Raw genomic sequence first — 20,671 nt, forward strand, 5'->3', positions numbered from 1 at the left:
ACAACAGTATGAAACTAGAAATCAACTACAGGAAGAAAATCATGAGAGCCACAAAAATGTGGAGATTAAACAAAATGCTACTGAACAATGAGTGGGTCAATGAAGAAATCAAAGGAGAAATCAAAAAATATCTGGAGACAAATGAAAATGAAAACACGACATGCGAAAAATTAGGGGATACAGCAAAAGTGGTTCTAAGAAGGAAGTTTATAGCAATACAGGCCTACTTCAACAAAAAAGAAAAATCTCAAATAAACAATTTAACAGTGCACCTAAAGGAACTGGAAAAAGAAGAATAGACAAAGCCCCAAATCAGCAAAAGGAAGGAAATAATAAAAATTAGAGCAGAAATAAATAAAATGAAGACTAAAGAAACAATAGAAAAAAATCAGTGAAACCAAGAGCTGGTTCTTTGAAAAGATAAACAAAACTAACAAACCTTTAGCTAGACTCCTGAAGGAAAAAAGAGAGAAGGCTCAAATAAATAAAATCAGGAATGAAAGAGGAGAAATTATAATGGACACCTCAGAAATACAGAAGATTATAAAAGAATACTATGAAAAGCTATATGCCAACAAATTAGATAATCTAGAAGAAATGGATAAATTCTTAGAATCCTATTACCTTCCTAAGCTTAATCCTGAAGAAATAGAGAATTTGAATAGACCAATCACCAGTAAGGAGATTAAAACAGTAAGCAAAAACCTACCAAAAAATAAAAGTCCAGGACCAGACGGCTTCCTCGGTGAATTCTCCGCAACAGCCAAGATGCAGGGTACAAAATGAACATAGAGAAATCAGTTGTGTTTCTATACACTAACAACAAAGTAGCAGAAAGAGAAATTAAGAATACAACCTCATTTATAACTGCAACAAAAAGAATAGAATACCTAGGAATAAACTTAAACAAGGAGGTGAAAGATCTGTACACTGAAAAGTATAAAACATTTTTGAAAGAAACTGAAGACAACACAAAGAAATGGAAAGATATTCTGTGCTCTTGGATTGGAAGAATTAACAGTTAAAATGTCCATACTTCCTAAAGCAATTTATAGATTCAATGCAATCCCCATCAAAGTTTCAACAACATTTTTCACAGAAATAGAAGAATTCTAAAACTTATATGGAACAACCAAAGACCCCGAATAGCCAAAGGATTCCTGAGAAAAAAGAACAAAGCTGGAGGTATCACACTAATTTCAAAATATACTACAAACCTATAGTGACAAAACAGCATGGTACTGGCACAACAGCAGACACACAGATCAATGGAACAGAATAGAGAGCCCAGAAGTAAACCCACACATACATGGACAGCTAATTTTGGACGAGGGAGCCAAGAACATACAATGGAGAAAGAAGAGTGTCTTCAACAAATGGTATTGGGAAAACCGGACAGCCACATGCAAAAGAATGAAAACAGACTATTATCTTACACCATGCACAAAAATCAATTCAAAATGGATTAAAGACTTGAATGTAAGCCCCGAAATCATGAAACTTCTAGAAAAAAACATAGGCAGTATGCTCTTTGACATGGGTCTTAGCAACATTTTTTCAAATAGCGTGTCTGACCAGGCAAGGGAAACAATAGAAAAAATAAATAAATGGCACTACATGAAACTAAAAAGCTTCTGCACAGCAAAGGAAACCATCAACAAAACAAAAAGACAACCTAACAATTGGGAGAAGGTATTTGCAAACCATATATCAGATAAGGGGTCAATATCCAAAATATACAAGATCTCATACATCTCAACAACAAAAAACCAACAACCCAAATGAAAAATAGGCAAAAGATCTGAACAGAGATTTCTCCAAAGAAAATATACAGATGGCCAACAGGCACATGAAAAGATGTTCAACATCATTAACTATCAGGGAAATGCAAATCAAAACTACAATGAGATATCTCACTCCCATCAGAATGGCTATAATTAACAAGATAGGAAACAAGTGTTGGAAAGGATGAGGAGAGAAGGGAACCCTTGTACACTGCTGGTGGGACTGCAAACTGGCACAGCCATTATGGAAAACAGTATGGAGTTTCCTTAGAAAATTAAGAATAGATCTACCACATGATCCAGCTATTCTACTGCTCGGTATTTAGCCAAAGAACCTGAAAACATAAATGCATAAAGATACATGCATCCCTATGTTCATCACAGTATTACGTACAATAGCCAAGACTTGGAAGCAACCTAGGTGCCCATCAAGAGACAAATGGATAAAGAAGATGTGGTATACATATACAATGGAATACTACTCGGCCATAAGAAATGATGAAATCCAGCCATTTGTGACAACATGGATGGAGCTTAAGGGTATTATGCCAAACGAAATAAGTCAAAGGAAGAAAGTAAAAAACTGTATGATCTCATTCATAAGTAGAAGACAAAAACAACAACAAACAATCACGTAGAGATGGAGATTGGATTGGTGGTTACCAGAGGGGAAGGGAAGAGAGAGGAGGGCAAAAGGGGTGATTAGGCACATGTGTATGGTAATGGATAGTAATTAGTCATTGGGTGGTGAACATGATATAATCTACATAGAAACGGAAATATAATGATATACATCTGAAATTTATACAATGTTATAAACCAATGTTACCACAATAAAAAAAAAATTTTTTTAATGCAGTTTGTCATTTAAAGATAGAAGAATCTTTAACATGACTATGTAGACTATGTAAAAGAATGTATAGATGAAGAGTGGCAAAACAGGACAGAGAAAGACTAAGTGTTGAAATAGGTTCTTGGGGAGACAGGCTGATGTGGAATGGTATCTTTGAACAGGGAAAACACAGCTCTTCCAAAGAGACTTTAGAGAAAGACATAAGAACCATTTCAGACATGGATTAGAAAGGTTTTATACTATGGGAATTAGAATTAAGTAAATTATACTGACAGCTTTAATTTTTTCTGTGAAATGTAAAGTATGGTCATCTCTTGAGCAGAAAGTGAGAGTAGAAAATGGAAGTTTCAAAAATAAATGTTTATTTGGGTCATCTTAGCTTTACTTTGTAAAATGGAAAGTTTGGCTGTAATCGAAACTGCTGGCACAAGGTAAATTTGAACTTTTCTGAAATTCACTCAGGGCAAAAGATTAAATAAATGTATCATTGTGGAAACACTGGATATTTGACAACTAGCTTGTCATACATAACTTTTATTCAAATTCACCTCAATCAGAAATGGATTTGGGAAATGAAAAGACGTATTTAATAACTTTAACCAGACAGACAAACAGAAGGTCCAAATTTCTCAAAGAAACTCTTCTTGCAAATATATATCACACATACACAACACAAGAAATAACTCAAATTATCTTGGATTGATTTGTTATATTTTAGTGAGCAAAGGCAATTCCCTAAATTTTAACATTAACATGCAAAATGTCTAACAGATTCACTCTTTTCACTTTTCATCATTCATGCCTGCTGAAGTCAACTGCCCAATATCATAGACATTATTATAGTGGAACTGCAAGTTCTCTGAGGTAGAGCTACATAAGAGTAGGTTGTGTTAAAGATATAAATTCTGAAGTCATTTAAAGTTATGCTGTCCTCAAAATAAGTTGATTTTCTGGAAATATTTATATATTCCCAAAGAGATTTTATTCTGCCTTTACAACTTGGCATCATAGATCAGTAATACCACAAATACTCAATTTAACATATATGAGAACACTCAGCAGCAGAAAGATCCAGAAAGCAAAAATCACCTTAGATAGCTGAACCGAACAAAAGAAAAAATATATATGCTAATCCTGATTACCAATTCTAGATCCTTTTCACTACCCCCATTAACTTCATATTCTAAGAATACATTTGCCTTAGAACATGATGAAAAATAGCAAAGAGGTGAATAACTTCAAAGTGAATATGAACTACCTGAAATACAAGATAAAAGAGACTCAACTGCATTATTCTAATTTCGGATTAAATATTTGTTCTGATTAATTTATAACATTGTGTTCCATACTTTTCTGTCTCTGAATCCAGAACGCTTCTTCTTTTTCTCTTCTGTACAAGGCTCAAGGCAACTATCTGCAGCCTTTTTTTCATGGTTATGAACTTCCCCTTCATCTTTATTCTTCCCTTTATCACCAAGTTCACTCTTTAGGTTGTTTACAGATGGTGGAGCTTCTGCAAGAGCCCTGGATATGCAAAAAAAGAAATCTGTATTAATCAAGAAGGTCCATCATATTAATCAAAAGGATTTTCACATACAGCTTTAACAGGAACAATAGCAATGAAATTTGTGAAAAGTTCTACACGAAGAGGTTCCTCAAAATTAAAAATAGGACTACCATATAATCCAGCAATCTCACTTCTGGTTATATATCCAAAAGAACGGAAAGCAGGGTGATGAAGAAATTTTTGTACACTCACGTTAATAGCAGCATTATTCACACTAGTTAAAACATGGAAGCAATCCATATGTCCATCAATAGATGACTGGATAAAGAAAATGTGGTATACACACAGAATAGAATAATATTCAGTCTTAATAATAAAAGATATGACCCCAAAAGAACAGGCAACAAAAGCAAAAATAGATAAGCAGGATTACGTGAAACTAAAAAGCTTCAGCATAGCAGGGAAACAATCAGCAAAATGAAAGGCAACCCAAGGAATGGAAGAAAATATTTGCAAACCATATATCTAATAAGGGGATACTATTTAAAATGTTTAAGGAACTCTTACAACACAATAGCAAAAACACAAAAAATCTGATTAAAAAATGGGCAAAGGAAATGAATAGACATTTCTCCGAAGAAGATACACAAATGGCCAACATGTATATGAAAAGGTGCTCAACATCAATAATCACCAGGAAAATGCAAATCAAACATCAATGAGATATCACCTCACACCTGGTAGGATGGTTTTTATCAAAAAAAATAAAAGATAATAAGTAGGTGAGGATGTGGAGAAAAGAGATCCCCTGGTACACTGTAGGTGGGAATGTAAATTGGTACAGCCACTACAGAAAAAAGTATAGAGGATCCTCAAAAAACTAACAATAGAACTACCATAAGATTCAGTAATTCCACTTCTGGATATATATCCAAAGGAAGTGAAATCAGGATCTCACAGAGGTACCCACACTCCCATGTTCACTGCAGCATTATTCACAGTAACAAAGACATGGAAGCAACCTAAATGTCTATCAATGGAAAATAGACAAAGAAAATGTCATTTATATATGTACACACACACACACAAACACACAAAATGGAATATTATTTAGCATTAAAAAATATGGAAATCCTGCTATTTGCAACAATGTAGATCAACCTACAGGACACTAGGCTAAGTGAAATAAGCCAGACACAGAAGGATAAATACTACATTATACCACTTATATGACGAATATAAAACAAACTAATAGAGGTAGAGAATGGAATGGTGGTTTCCAGGGGCTATGGGAGGGAGAAGTGGGGAAGTACTAGTCAAAGGGTATAAAGTTTCGGTTATACAAGATAGTAAGTCCTAGAGATCTACTGTACAGCAATGCCTATAGTTAATACTGTATTGTTTACTTAAAAATTTGCTGAGAGTAGGTCTTATGTTAAGTGCTTTATCACAAAAAAACCCCACAATAATAATAAATAAGAGGGTAGGAGGAAACTTTTGGAGGTGATGGAGAGGTTTACGGCATAGATTGTGGTGATGACTCATGGGTGTATACGTATCTCCAACTCATCAAGTTGTATGCATTAATTATGTGCAGTTTTTTATATGTCAAAAAAAATTTTTTTTAAAGGAAACTGAGAAAATCCAAAAAAGGAAAGGAAATTCTGTCACATGCTATGACATGGATGAATCTTGAAGACACTTAGCATAATGTTAAGACAAATACTGACAAAAAGACAAATACTGTATGATTCCACTTATATGAGGTATCTAACATAGTCTATTTCACAGAAACAGAAAAATAGAATGGTGGTAACCAGACACTGCAGGAATTGGGACTAGCTGGTTAAGGGGTATAGAGTTTCAATTTTGCCAAGACGAAAAAGTTCTGGAGATCTCTTTGACAACAGTGTGAATATACTTAACACTACTAAACCAGACACTTAAAAATGGTTAGGATGGAAAATTTTACCGGTTTTCTTTTACAGCAAAAAAATGCATTGAAAGAAGAAACATGGGACCAAAAGAATCAAAAACAGATATTCAAAGAAAAACTTGTACCTGGAAAAAAAATTCTACACGAAGACAACTGATCTGATGGGCTTTCCAGATTCATTCAATTATCAACAGCAAGAAAAAACTGAATGTGCAGTAGAAGCCCCTGGCTGATTAGAGACTGAAATTGACAATCTATTCTATGAAGATTTTTCCAACTTCCTCATCCAAAGTAATGACTCTATTCCTTCAAAATCCTACACCATTTAGTGACTGGACCATAACATGTAATTTAGTGCTCTGCATGGTTATTTATGTTTTCCAGAATCTATCTTGCCCTTAAACTATTAGGTGGACTCAAATGACATTGTTGTTTTGACAAATCAAAAACTTTCAAGTATCAGCAGTGTCATAAAATTCAACCTAATAGATAAGGTCATCAAGAAGAGAATGGACACTGTATTCTTTTGTTTGAAGTATCTAGAGTTCCTAACCCAGTGCAATGTGTCTGTGGCTGATTAAGGAACACAAATGGAAGTCTTCATGTTGACCAGAAAAGGGGTTGGAAAAAAATACCCTGGGATTAAGATACTGCGATGTGAGAAAATTCTTGATGTATTCCTTTCACATGACTATTCAGAGATGATTTAAATAGTTTTTATTTCATTTACCTGCAAATAATATTTTCTAAATACCAAAAAAGGAAAAGGATTATCTGAATTTGAAGCAAGAATAATAATTGATTTTTTAAAGGCTAACACCTAAAAATAAACAAGTTTTAAAAAAGCAACAGTAAACTACCACACTGACTTAAGCCTTTTTCCAACTTTGGTTCAAAAGTGACCTTTTGACTTTAGCTCAAATTTCTTCTAAACCTTGACCAAGTGATGTACTGGATCATTTCATTACTTTCTTTCCCTCTGAAGTCTTGTGTAGCTGAAAGATGATGGACTGGTAATATGGAGACCCAAGCTATTTATCCATGAAGAAAAGAGACAGCATTCATTCCATTCATCACTCAAGTGCTTATGAGCTACACTAGTTGCTAAGATGAATATGAATAAGACTATCTCTGTCCTTAAAGTTCACAGCCAATAGGGAAAACAGACAAACAGATAAAGGAACATATAAGGACAGAGAAAAGGGTCAGGAAAAGCCTCCTGGAAAGAGTGATTCATGGGCTCACTTCTGGAAAACCTAAAGTTCTAAAAAAGAAAATCTATAGACAATGCAACATCATCGGGTATAACAGAAACTCTCCTAACCATACTGCTTTATTCAGTTCAATTAACTAAAGAGCATTTATAATTTTTTCTGAAAAACTTACAGGCTATTATCTGTGATACTCTGAATGCTGCTCATGTATAATAGATGGGTTACACCCTATTACATCCATACAATTTTTACCACCTTAGGAGTTGCATGTTTACAAGAGTCCGTTTGTTTTTTATCTATTTTATTCCTTAAAGTCATTGCAGTAATAATATAATGATTAAACATTACAGAACTGATGAAATACAATGATGTACAGAAAGAGGATTTCTGCTTCCAATGACAACAGAGTAGCTGTACTAGACTTGCCTTTATACAGAGGGGAAAGATAAAGAAAATTAAACAAAATATACAAAAAAATATTTTCAAATACTGCACAATAGACAGCCACTCTCTGAGAAAAGTGAGGCCTTTAATTGCCCTGAAGTTCTGCGTGGACACATTTTCCAGATCATAAGCAGGATCCCAAGCAAAATACAGTCATCATGCTAAGTTGAGAAAACAGAGATCCAAGTTTGGAGAGGCTGAGGTGGCTGGATTGGTAGGGAGGAAGACAAGAGAGGAAGAAGTAATACACAGAATAGTTTCATGAATCTACATGAGGTATCCCTGAGTTAAGATTAAGTGGTGCATTCTTAGGGTTAAACTATCCAAAACTGGGCAAAGGATAATTACCAAGGAGCTGTAACCCAAATAATTTCTAAAACTCACAAGCAGGAAATGTTCAGGTTGTGGCAAATCACTGAACACCCAAGACACTTATAAACACTGCAGAAGAGTCATATCTTATTAGTAGGGCTAAATTATCCCTAGAACAAAGGATATTCTAAACCATGTCATTAAAAAAATGCTTAAAAACAAGCTTGGGGACTGGCACAGTGGCGCAGCAGTTAAGTGCTCACGTTTCACTTCAGCGGCCTGGGGTTCGCCAGTTCGGATCCCGGGTGCAGACATGGCACTGCTTGGCAAGCCATGCTGTGGTAGGCATCCCACATATAAAGTAGAGAAAGATAGGCATGGATGTTGGCTCAGGGCCAGTCTTCCTCAGCAAAAAAGAGGAGGATTGGCAGATGTTAGCTCAGGGACAATCTTCCTTAAAAAAAAAAAAAAAACAAGCTTGGAAGATCAAGGAGATTCTTCAATAAATTGCTTGCCAACATGAACACCACCACTTTTAAGGGAAAACAACAAAATCCAGACACTCAACAACACAGAACATTCAAAATGTAGAATATCTAATAAAATAATTATTAGACAGATGTCAGCATGATGGCAGAATAGGCAGTCTCAGTCTTTACTTCCCACAGAAACACCAATTTAACAACAATATAAGATCAAAATATCTTTCTAAAAGGTAGAGGGGAAAGACAGTGTCATGTTCATTAAAAGTATTTCTTTTGAATTAAGAAACAAACAAACAGGAAATTATTATGGTCCATTGAAAGCTTAACCCAAGTGGCCACTGTAGCTATGTTGGTTTTACTGTAGTGTCAAAGCTTGTAATTCACAACTGTGTGAACATTTAATGTATGTTTCAGTTATATGTATGTTGGCTGATGGAAGAAGCAAGAGAGGCAGAGACGAGATCAATATTCTTGATATCCCAAATTGTCAGTATAAATTAGTACAATTTAAGGGCTGTGAGCTACATCAAAAGAATGCATAAAATGGTAATTTTAATAAATGAATCAAGAAATAATGAAAAAAAAAAATCTGACATTTCCCAAGTCCAGTTAAGAAGCTGCAGTACATCTGGCAAGCACAATGCCAAGAACAGACATACTGAAATGAGTGAGAGAAGAAATTTCACTTTACCCATGTCAGCCCCTCCTCCAAGCAGCCACAGCTCAGCACTGGGAGAGAATACCCCAGATGGCAACTTCTTCCTCAAAGAGGAAAGAGAGGAATGGAATGAGTGTCCAATCTTCTGGCTATTCAGAAGGCTGCCCATGGAACTGGTTTCTGCTCACCACACTTGGAGTACTGATGGAAGCGGCACAGTTTGCATGCCTGGGGACCACTGAGAACAAAGAGCAGGAGACAGCTTGCTGCAGCTGGCACAGCCTGAAGCAACTGGGAAAAGGTGCACAACTCGAGGCTTATCCCTCAGGAGGGAGGGAAAAAAATGGAATGTGTATCTGGCATTCTAGCTTTTCAGAAGGCTGCCTGAAGGACTAGTATCTGTCTCACCTGACTTGAGGTGCTGATGGGGAGCTGGCATAATTTGGATGCCTGGTGGCTGATGAGAAGAGAGAGTAGGGCAGCTTGCTGCTGTAGACCAGAGAACTTGCAGTGTCACAGACAAACACCAGAGAGAGCAAGAGATTACAAGCTCCTGAAAAAGAAACTGGCAAGCCTCTCTAACTGAGAAATTGGCCACACACACTCAGAGAAGCTGTATCCTTCCCCAAAAAGTTTCAGAGGCACCCAATATCTACAGTTAGGCTGATTTATATAGGGTCTTCACCTGTATAAAGCTGGTCCATAAAGACTCAGATATGGGCTGATTCTTCAAAAACTTGGATCTCAACATAAAGTTACAAGACACATGAAGAAAGAGAGAAATGTGGCCCAAACAAAGGGACGAAATAAATCTCCAGAAACTGATCCTAAAGAAACAGAGTAGGGGCCAGCCCCACGGCATAGTGGTTGGGTCCAGTGCATTCTGCTTTGGCAGCCCAGGTACATGGGTTTGGATCCCAGGTGCAGACCTACACCACTCGTCAGGCCATGTTGTGGCAGCAACCCATAAACAAAATAGGGGAAGACTGGCACAGGTGTTAGTTCAGGGCTAATCTTCCTCAAGCAAAAAAAGAGGAAGATTGGCAACAGATGTTGGTTCAGAATGAATCTTCCTCACCAAAAAAAGAAAAAGAAGAAACAGAGGAATGTTAATTACCTGAAAAAGAATTTAAAATATCCATCATAAAGATGCTCTATAAGCTCAAGAAAACAATGCATCAAAAAATGAGCATCAGGAGAGACAAAAATATTAAAAAGAAGCAAACAGAAATTCTGGAGCTGAAGAATACAATTACTGACCTGAAAAATTCACTAGGAGGATTCAACAGCAGACCTGATCAAGCAGAGGAAAGAACTGGAAAACTCAAAGATAGATGATTTGCTATTATCCAATCAGAGGAACAAAATACAAAAGAAAGTGAAGAAAGCCTATGGGACTTATGAGACATGGTCAAGAAGACCAATACACCCATTACGGGAGTTTCAGAAGGAGAAAGGAGACAGAGGAAGGAGTAGAAAGATTAAAGAAATTATGGCCAAAACCCCCAAATCTTGGGAAGTTAATGGACATCTAGACTCAAGAAGCCCAATGGATTCCCAATAGGAAAAACCCAAAGAAATCCACACTGAGAGGCCAACCATCAACTGAGCCTCCAGTGAGTTGTAATCTTTTTGCTGGTGGAAGGTCTTGTAAAAACATGTAATATCTGCAAAGTGCAATAAAATAAAGTACAATAAAATGAGCTATGCCTACATTAAGAAGTGGGTCCTTCAGGAGGTGATTAGGTTATAAGGGCAGAGCTCTCATGAATGGTATTAGTGCCCTTATAAAAGAGGCCTGAGAGAGCTCCTTTACCCCCTTCTACCAAGTAAGGTTACAGAGAAACGACAGCCATCAATGAGGAAGCTGACCATCACCATACAGTGAATCTGCCAGTAACACGATCTTGGACTTCCAAGACTCCAGAACTGTAATAAATAAATGTTTATTGTTTATAAGCCATCCAGTTTATGGTATTTTTGTTACAGCTGTCCAAACAAACTAAGACATACACATACAACAGAATATTATTCAGTCTTGAAGAAGGAAATTCTGACACATGCTACAAACATGGATGAAACTTGAAGACATTATACTAAGTGAAATAAGCAAAACATATGAATGTTCCACCTATAGGAGGAATGTAGAGTAGTCAAATCCATAGAGACATAACAGAAAATGGTCACCAGGGGCAACGGAGAGGGAGACAAGGGGACTTACTGCTTAATGGGTACAGTTTGAATTTAGGAAGATGAAAAAGTTCAGGAGATAGAGAGTGGAAATGGTTGTACAATGCTAATGTACTTAATATCATTGAAGTGTACACTTAAAATGGTAAATCTCATGTTACATATATTTTGCCACAATAAAAAAAAAGCAGCAGCCACTTAAAAAAACTATTAGACAAAAAAAGACAGAAAAATGAGACTGATAATTAGAAGAAAATCAGTCAAGAGAAATAGACTGAGAAATGATAGAGATGATAGAATAAGCTGAAATGGACTTTAAAAGGATGATTATATATATGTTAAAGCATTTAAAGGAAAATATGAACATGAAAGATAAAAGATATTTTTATTTTTATTTGTTTATTTTTTGGTAAGGAAGAATGCCCTGAGCTAACATCTGTGCCGATCTTCCTCTGCTTTATATGTGGGATGCTGCCACAGCATGGCATGATGAGCAGCATGTAGGTCCACGCCTAGGATCTGAACCTGTGAACACCGAGCCACCAAAGCAGAGCATCCAAACCTAACCACTTAAGTCGCTGGGCTGGTCCATAAAGATAAATGATAATTTCAAAATGGGACTTCTAGAGATTAAAAATATAATGTCTAAAATTTTTTAAAAATCACTAGATAGACTTAGCAGATAAGATACTGCAGAGAAAGAGATCAGTGACCTTGAAGAGACAACAATAAAAACTTCCAAAACTGAAGCAGAGAGAAAAACAGCTGTACAAAACATAAACAGAACCTTGGTGATACTGGATATCGATGGGACAATATCAAACAGTCTAGCACATCTGTGAATTGAAGTCCCAGAAAGGATGTGTGTGTGGGTAGAGATGAAGACAGAAAAACTTAATGAATAAACAATGGACAAGAATTGTTCGAATTTCATGAAAAGTATAAATTCACAGTCCAAGAAAATCGATAAAGCTTAAACAGAATAAACACAGGGGCTGGCCCCGGGGCCAAGTGGTTAATTCATGTGCTCTGCTTCAGTGGCCCAGGCTTCACCAGTTCAGACATGGCAGTGCTCGTCAAGCCATGCTAAGGCGGCGTCCCACATGCCACAACTGGCAGGACCCACAACTAAAAATACCAACTATGTACCAGGGGGCTTTGGGAGAAAAAGGAAAAGTAAAATCTTAAAAAAAAAAAAAAAAAAAAAGTAAAGGCAAAATAAAGATATTTCCAGACAAAAGCTGACAGGATCCATCCGCAGCAGACAAGCACTCCTAGTAAGGGAAGTACTTCAGGTGGACGAAGAATTACATTAGCTACATGACACAGCCAGTTTGAACCCAGGTATTCAGACTCCAAACCCTGAATCCTTGCTGCTATATCTCAGTGTCTTTTTTGAGACTGAGGAAGTAAAAGCAACCTAAAATTGTGACAAACGTTCTTTCTCTAACAGTAATCTAATATAGTTTATTTAAGTCAATTCACGTTAGTGAATTCAGGTAGTATACCCAGTCTTTACACAAATCTAATTGCATAACACAGAAGACATTCATTTTTGTTTGCCAGCAAACATTCCAAATTGTTTATTTTGCTATTTACCTATATATTTCAAAACTATTTATAACACTACACACTAAACATTTTGTTGTTGTTATTAAGGGAAAAGAATTTTTTTGGTTGTTAAGGAAAAGGGATTGGGGAAGGGAAAGAGATTTTTTTTTCCTTAGTACCTATTTTCATTTAGTTATTCTTCTTTCAATTACTTTGTTGAGCTCATAATGGTTTATAACATTGCGTAATTTGGAGTGTACACTATTATTTATTAATTTCTATATAGATGTCATCATGTTCACCACCAGTAGTCTAATTTTTATCCATCACCATACATATGTGCCCCTTCACCCCTTTTGTCTGCCTCCCCAACCCCTTTCCCTTCTGGTAACCACTAACATGTTCTCTTTGTCCATGTGTTTATCTTCCACATATGTAAAATCGGGCTGTATTTGTCTTTCTCTGTGTGGCTTAGTTCACTTAACATCACACCCTCAAGGTCCATCTATGCTGTTGCAAATGGGAAGTTTTGTTCTTTTTTATGGCTGAGTAATATTCCAGTGTATATATATACCACATCATCTTTATCCATTCATCCTTAGAAGGGCACCTGGGTTGCTTCCATGTCTTGGCTATTGTGAGTAATGCTGTAATGAACATAGGGATGCATAAATCTCTTTGGATTGTTGATTTCATGTTCTGTGGATAAACACCCTGTAGTGGAACATGTGGACCATATGGTATTTTTTGAGGAATCTCCATAGTGTTTTCCATAGTGGCTGCATCAGTTTGCACTCTCACCAGCAGTGTATAAGGATTCTCTTTTCTCCACATCCCCTCCAACATTTATTAATTTTTCTCTTGTTAATTGTCAAGGTAGGCCTGTATTGTTATAAATTTCCCTCTCAGAACCACTTTTGCTGTATCCCATAAATTTTGGCATGTTGTATTTTCATTTTCATTTGTCTCCAGGTATTTTTTTGATTTTCCCTTCGATTTCTTCAGTGACCCAGTCATTGTTCAGTAGCATTTTGTTTAGTCTCCACATATTTGTGGCTTTTCTTCTCGTAGTTAATTTCTAGTTTCATACCATTGTGGTCAGAAAAGATGCTTGGTATTATTTCAATCTTCTTAACTTTATTGAGGCTTGTTTTGCCACCTAATATGTGATCAATCCTGGAGAATGTTTCATGTGCATTTGAAAAGAGATTTTTATTTTTCACTTTTGTTTTAGACTTTTCAAGATGAAACATGTTGCTCTTCTGTAATTTAAATTACGAATTTTAAAGTTTTAATTTTTAAAAATTAAAAATTATATAATACTCTCTTTTTAAAAGAACATTAAGTTATTTCTGCTCATTTAACAATTCAAAACGAGGATAGAAAAAAGACAAAAATTAGATGGCAAACCTTCTGTCTATATCCTCTAACAAGGTAACTCATATGTATTTTAGAGAGTCTTTGCTATTGATCTTGATCTCAGTATAAGCATGAAAATTTCAACAAGTTTTATTTTTTGTTTCAAAACTTGAGAATAATTATATTTCATTTCTTTATATCTTCTTACATGGCACAGCAAAGGCATAAGACTAACAATCCTGGAGCCCTAAAATTCTAGTACTTATTATATTTATGATTTTGAAACACTCAAGAAATTATAACCTGTGACAAAAATATATGCATTAGAAAAATCGTAATATTGAGGATATGCTGACGACATGTAGATTTTCTGCTTTTGGATGTTTTGGTGTTCAAAAATTATAGAAGCTATACCAACAAAAATGTGAATGTTTCCTTTACCTAACACTCCAAAACCACCTTCTTATTCTTTTTCTCAGAGTAAGCACAAAAAGCAGCAAAACACAAATTAAGAAAAAGAAAATAACCTAACTTGTTCATCAGCGTTTAATCTGAATAGTATAAACAAATTAACTCTGGGGGAAAAAAGAGTAATAACTCCTTAAACATTCAAACCATCAAACAACTTCTCAACTTTTTCAAATACAGTCTGTTGTCTTCTTTGATGTTAGACTAAGCCAAAAGGCAATTCTAAATGCACCTGCATGATAATTCCATTGTAGGAAAGCATCCCTCAAGAAATTGCTAAGCATTTACTATTTATTACAGCTAAAGGACAAAGAATGCATTTCCTACTCCTCCTCTCCTTTCTTGCCTCCCTCTCTTTATCCTTCCCTCTTTGTCCCTCAGTCTAGATCTTTCTCTCTCTCTCTCTTCCTGTCATTTTACCTGGAAAGTTTTCTAAGCCCATCCATTCCTTTCTAAGAGTCCTCTACCCTCATTATCATCTCAAACTAATATTAATGTCTGTCAGTAGCTTCTCCCTAGTCCAGTTTATCCCACTGTTGTGGCTATATTAATTTCTCTTAAAACTTATCTATTATTAGTCTCTGCCTTCAAAATCTCTTAGCTCACCACTGCCTAGAGATTAAAATCTCAACACCTTAGCACAGTATATAAGACACTTTACATCACGACCCCAGCTTTTTTTTTTGGAAAGCCAGTCTTTTCAGCTAATATTCTGTCTCCTCCTTTCTTCACCTTCACCCTCATGTTATACCTGATAATAATAGCTAACACTTATTGATGGCTTACTATGTGCCAAGTACTTTCTACACCAGACATTTATTTTTACAAAGTTATGTGCCAGGCACTGTTCTAAGCATTTAACAAATAAAAGCTCATTTAATCTTCATAACAACCCTTTGAGATAGGTACATCATTATCCCCATTTTATAGATGAGGAAATCTAAGCACACACACAGGCACCCAGTCACAAGCATACACACATACATTGCTGGTGGGAAGGGAAAACAGTCCAGCATTTCCTCAAAATGTTAAACATAGTTACCATATGATCCAGCAATTTTACTTCTAGGTATATACCCATGAGAAATGAAAACATATTCCACTCAAAAACTTATACACAAATGTTCACAGCAATACTACTTATAATAGCCAAAAAAGAGAAATAAGTTAAACAGTCATCAATAGATAAATGAACAAATAAAATGTAGTGTCCATTCCATACAATGGAATATTATTTGGCCACAAAAAAGAATGAAGTACTAATTTTTGGTACAATATAGACGAACCTCGAAAGCATTATGCTAAGTGAATGAGGCCAGTCACAAAGACCATATATTGTATGATTCCATTTATATGAAATGTCCAAAATAGGCAAATCTACAGACAGAAAGTACATTAGTGGTTGCCTTGGGCTGAGGAGGATGGAGAAAGTGGGAGGTGACTGCTAAATGGTGGCATTTCTTTATGGAGCAATGAAAATTTTCATGAATTAGATAGCAGTGAAGGCTGTACAACTTTGTGAATATACTAAAAATTACTGAAAGGTATGTGTTAAATTGGTCAATTATTAAATTTACTCATTTATTATATATTATATTTAATATTTACTATAAATTTATTAAGTTGGTAAATTATTTAAAATGCCCAGCAGAGGAGACAGGCAGACCCTGAAGCAGAATATATTTCCTATTTGTTGCTTTGATATGATAGCTGAATTCTTTGAAACATCTTATTTCAGACAAATATTATCAATGCCAAGTAATTTGGGCAAGAAATTTTGATACATAGTTAAGCCAGAAATCAATTCCTTTTAGATAACAGAGACAACCAGAAGAATAAAAGAACATGCAGGAACAAAATGCTCAGATAACACTCACCTCTTCCATAAGAGACCAGTACTTGCAGTTACTGCAGATGCTCCCAGGAAAGCCACCATCATTACTCGTCGCCTCATCTGGGTGGGCTGTGATCCTCCATGGTACCATCGAGAGCTCACAGCCAGTTCTGCCAATGCAGAAAGTGAGTTAAGACGAAACATCCTGTGGATAAAAAGTAGAAACATTATTCCTAACTAGTGGTAGTGACAGTGATGATAGTGATGATACTATCAACATCACCAATAAACATTAGGTACTTACTCAATGGCAGACACTATTCTGAACATTTTGCATGTATTGTCCCATTTAATCCTCAGAACAATTGTATGAGAAAAGTATTACTTATAAACCTGATATATCAGTGAAAGTACAATTAGAAGACAAGATTCCATGGCCATACCACCCTGAATGCACCCGATCTCGTCTGATCTTGGAAGCTAAGTAGGGTCGGGCCTGGGTAGTACTTGAATGGGAGAAGACAAGAAACCACACGGTAATTTGAACAGGGCAAATTTAATAGGAAGCATTATTAATTACAATAGGGGACTAAGTACTAAGGGGTAAAGAGACAGCTGATACTGGGAGTAGCCACTACTTTGAGGGCTGATACAGAGCAACAAGAAAGGAATAAATCTGCAAAGGGGCCACTCCCAACAGGACTGAAATCCAGACTTTGTGGAAAGGACAGAGCCATGAATGTCTAAGAAATTTATGTAACATAACGTGCCATGCCAGCAGAACTCATTGTCAAGCCATCTACTAGGAGAACTCATGCCAGTGGAGCTCGTTGGGAAGGTGCCCATGGGGAGATGCCGTAGTAGGGAACTCACTGGGAAACTGCATTGTGGGAACGCAGCCAGTAAAACTCACTAGGGCTGCAGCGCCACTGGGTCTCCCAGGTGCTGCTGGCCACGGCATGCTACAGGAGCAAGCAGCAAACAGCACACCAAGATCAGGAAGAAACACCCCTTCTTTCTCCAGTCTCCCCCTCTAATCCTTCTACTGACAAAGCTTAACAAAAGCTAGCAGGGAGAAATTTCCAGTATCACAAACAGGACAATGAAAGATGGATTTGGAGCTGAAAAGCAATAGCTGGACAAATGGCACATCCATTTTACAGATGTGGAAACTCAGATTCAGTGATTTGCTCAAGAGTAAGCAGCTAGGGAGTACTGAGTCTAGAATCTGAACCAAGAGTGGAATGACTCCAGAGCCCAAATTTTTAACTAGGATACTTTGCTGTCCCCTATCTTGTAAAGCTGATATTGCTTTTGCTACAGTAATTTAGGTTTTAATAAAATCTTTCTCACTCCAGGCCCTTGGAAGCCCTCCTCCCCAGCAGATTCCTTTATTTCATACTTTTAACTTCACCTTCTCCTTTAATTTTTTATCTTATATCAGAAACACCTGTATTACAGCATACTATTTATTCAATAAACATTCATTCTCCCATTCCCCACCCCATAGGCAATACTGCTTTCCCATTCTTTTCATTTTGGGTGTCTATCTTGTCGTTTGCCTTGCTTTGACCAATGGGATTGGGCCAGTTCCAGAAAATGCTTTTAAGAAGTATTGTTGTTAGCCTTCTTGTGCTCCTGCACTCTACCAAGAGAAGATCATGCCCCAGGTAGACACTGATCCTTCAACCTGGGTTCCATAATGAATAGATTCAGCCTGGAGCCAGGCACAGTCAAGACCAGCTAAGCCAGCTGAGCAGAGCCGATCTGCAGAATGCTCGTGAGAAATAAATACTTGTTATTGTAAGCCACTAAAATTTGGGGGTTGTTTGTTGCCACAGCAAAAGCTAACTAATTCAGCATCTAAGAGAATTACTGGGAAGTTCTCATTCAACAAAAATGTATTAAGTTCATATTATCCAGCCCTTTATGAGACCTAAAAGGCCAAAAAAAATTTTACATTCCAATTAGGCAAGATACACATGAAACATTTTTTAAGTGATACATTTCTAAAATGGTATCTTGAAAAAATATTAAAATATTAGGGTACAGATGTTAGAGCATTAAAATTTTTTTAAAGGCCAGGGTAAGACTGCGTTAGTCAGCAAAGGCTTTTGTTTAGTCTTGAGCCTCAGAATGGTGTAAAATTTTGATCAAGTGATAGAAATGTCAAGGATACCCCAAAAAACTTAGGATCATTTCTGGCACCTCTATACAGAGAATTAATGGAAAACAATTTTTTTCCTCTAGACAACGATCTTAAGGCCAGAGTATAGTCCCTCATTCTTTTATTCAATCAGGCAGACTGAAAAAGAAAGAGGCATTCATTCCTAGTTACATGACTTTTTGTAGGGGCAATTCACTCAAATCACACAAAGTATCCATGCACCTCTCCTTTGACTTTCTCAAAGCATAGTTCACTGCTTCCTAATTTAAATTATCTCACATTTTTTACATATCTTCTTATGGCAATTAAAATATTCATTCATATATAAGTTTGCCTCCCTCACTTGGCTCTGAGCTTCCTTCAGGGCCAAAATTATTTTCTTCCTCTTTATAAATGCATAGTCTAGCACAGGGCCTGTTACATTATAGGTGCTTAAAATATTTAACTATTTTACTTTCACATGAAAAACGTCAAGGTACAAATTATACAGGTACTGTCTCCTAACATGTAAGTGTACCTCTCAGCCCCAATATACTAAGAAAACTGTCTTTTATTGCTTGGGTTCAAGGCTAGTTAGACTACTTAGTTGTCTCCTAACATCATGCAGCCAGTTACTGCCTCTACCCTGGGATCTATACCTATAATCTCTTAAGTAAACCTTTCTCCTAGCCTCCTTCATTCAACTTAGGTCCAATTTCAAAGTCCTACTCTTATAAACAAAGTGGGGAAATAATTTTTCTCCTATTTCCTATGACTTAAGCTTCAGTTCAGCAACACAACTGTTACATCCCTCCCCAATCCCAGAAATCATGTCATTTTATTGCACATACTCTAGCAAAATCCAGCACCAAGGAGACTGTCCATTATATTTTCTTCCTGTGTGTCAACTTCTGATTCATTCTTAAATTAACATTTTTTAAACTCACAAGTGCATTCACATACATAGCATCGCTTTTGTCTATAACAAAAATGAGCACAATTAAAACATATATAGCTGGAGAAAACATTATTCATCACTGACAACAGAAAGAAGGGGGCACTCAGAAGTTTTTAATGTGAAAGACAACATAACCAATTCAAAAGCTGGAACAGGCAAGGGGTGTGTAAGGCTGGGAGTTTACAACATCTGATCAGACATAGAGAATAAACAGACATAGGATCAAATAGGTAAGCCACAATCTCTTGAGAAGCTCTTTGAATGCTGAACTGAGAATTCTGATCACATACACAATAGGAAGTCACTGAAGTCCTTAAATAGGAAAAGAACATGATGAAAACATTGTTTAAAGAATATCAGTCTATCTACCAGCAGTGAATGGAATAAACTGCAAAGAACCAAAGGCAGAGAGAGCTAATAGGGAGGTAGTGAGTACAGCCAGAAGGCAACTAATAACCTGGGTACTGGGTGATGAGTGCCTAGGTAAGAAACCAAAATAAATAGAAACCAAAAATAAAATTTAAAAATTTCCAAAGAGAAACAAAACCATCGGATATCGGTGTCCAACACATATCACTATCTAACTGCAGAGGAGATGTGGAAGATAAAACAGGGAAAGAATTCAAAATAACAACACTAACTAGTATGATAGAAAGTGAAATGGATTAGGAACCCAATGACTCAAGATCTAGTCTCAACTCTACTACTAAACAGTTGTGCAGAAAGGAAGCTCATCTCCCTCCTTAGGGAAGCATGTAACCATTGATAAAGTGAGAGAAATGCCTAGATGAGCTTTAGGATTTCTTTTATCTCTTTAATGCTCTCATATCGCTGGTGAAAAGTTGTATGACAAAATCTAGTCTATTTCCCTTAGGTGGAGGGACTAAAAGCATAGCATCTTTCAAGATTTACTAGTTTTGAGAATCCATGTCTCTATGCTATGACTCTAGTGGATTTTAAACTCTGGAAGTT

The 20,671-nt window shown here is 36.3% G+C and overlaps 1 protein-coding gene across 4 annotated transcripts in view; it reads right to left on the bottom strand.

Annotated features, from left to right (window-relative positions):
- MICU1 (mitochondrial calcium uptake 1) overlaps nucleotides 1-20,671 on the bottom strand; it is a 280,172-nt gene that overhangs the window by 215,459 nt on the left and 44,042 nt on the right. For all 4 annotated transcript variants that reach the window (XM_001503797.6, XM_023644771.2, XM_070226952.1 and 1 more), the window contains exons 2-3: nucleotides 16,639-16,800; nucleotides 3,987-4,161 (exon numbers count right to left, since the gene is read on the bottom strand). In XM_001503797.6, coding sequence (XP_001503847.1) covers nucleotides 3,987-4,161; nucleotides 16,639-16,799 — 336 coding nt within the window. In that variant the 5' untranslated portion in view covers nucleotide 16,800. The remainder of the gene's footprint in view (nucleotides 1-3,986; nucleotides 4,162-16,638; nucleotides 16,801-20,671) is intronic.

Source organism: Equus caballus, chromosome 1 (genome assembly GCF_041296265.1).
Source record: "Equus caballus isolate H_3958 breed thoroughbred chromosome 1, TB-T2T, whole genome shotgun sequence".
NCBI classification, from domain to species: Eukaryota; Metazoa; Chordata; class Mammalia; order Perissodactyla; family Equidae; genus Equus; species Equus caballus.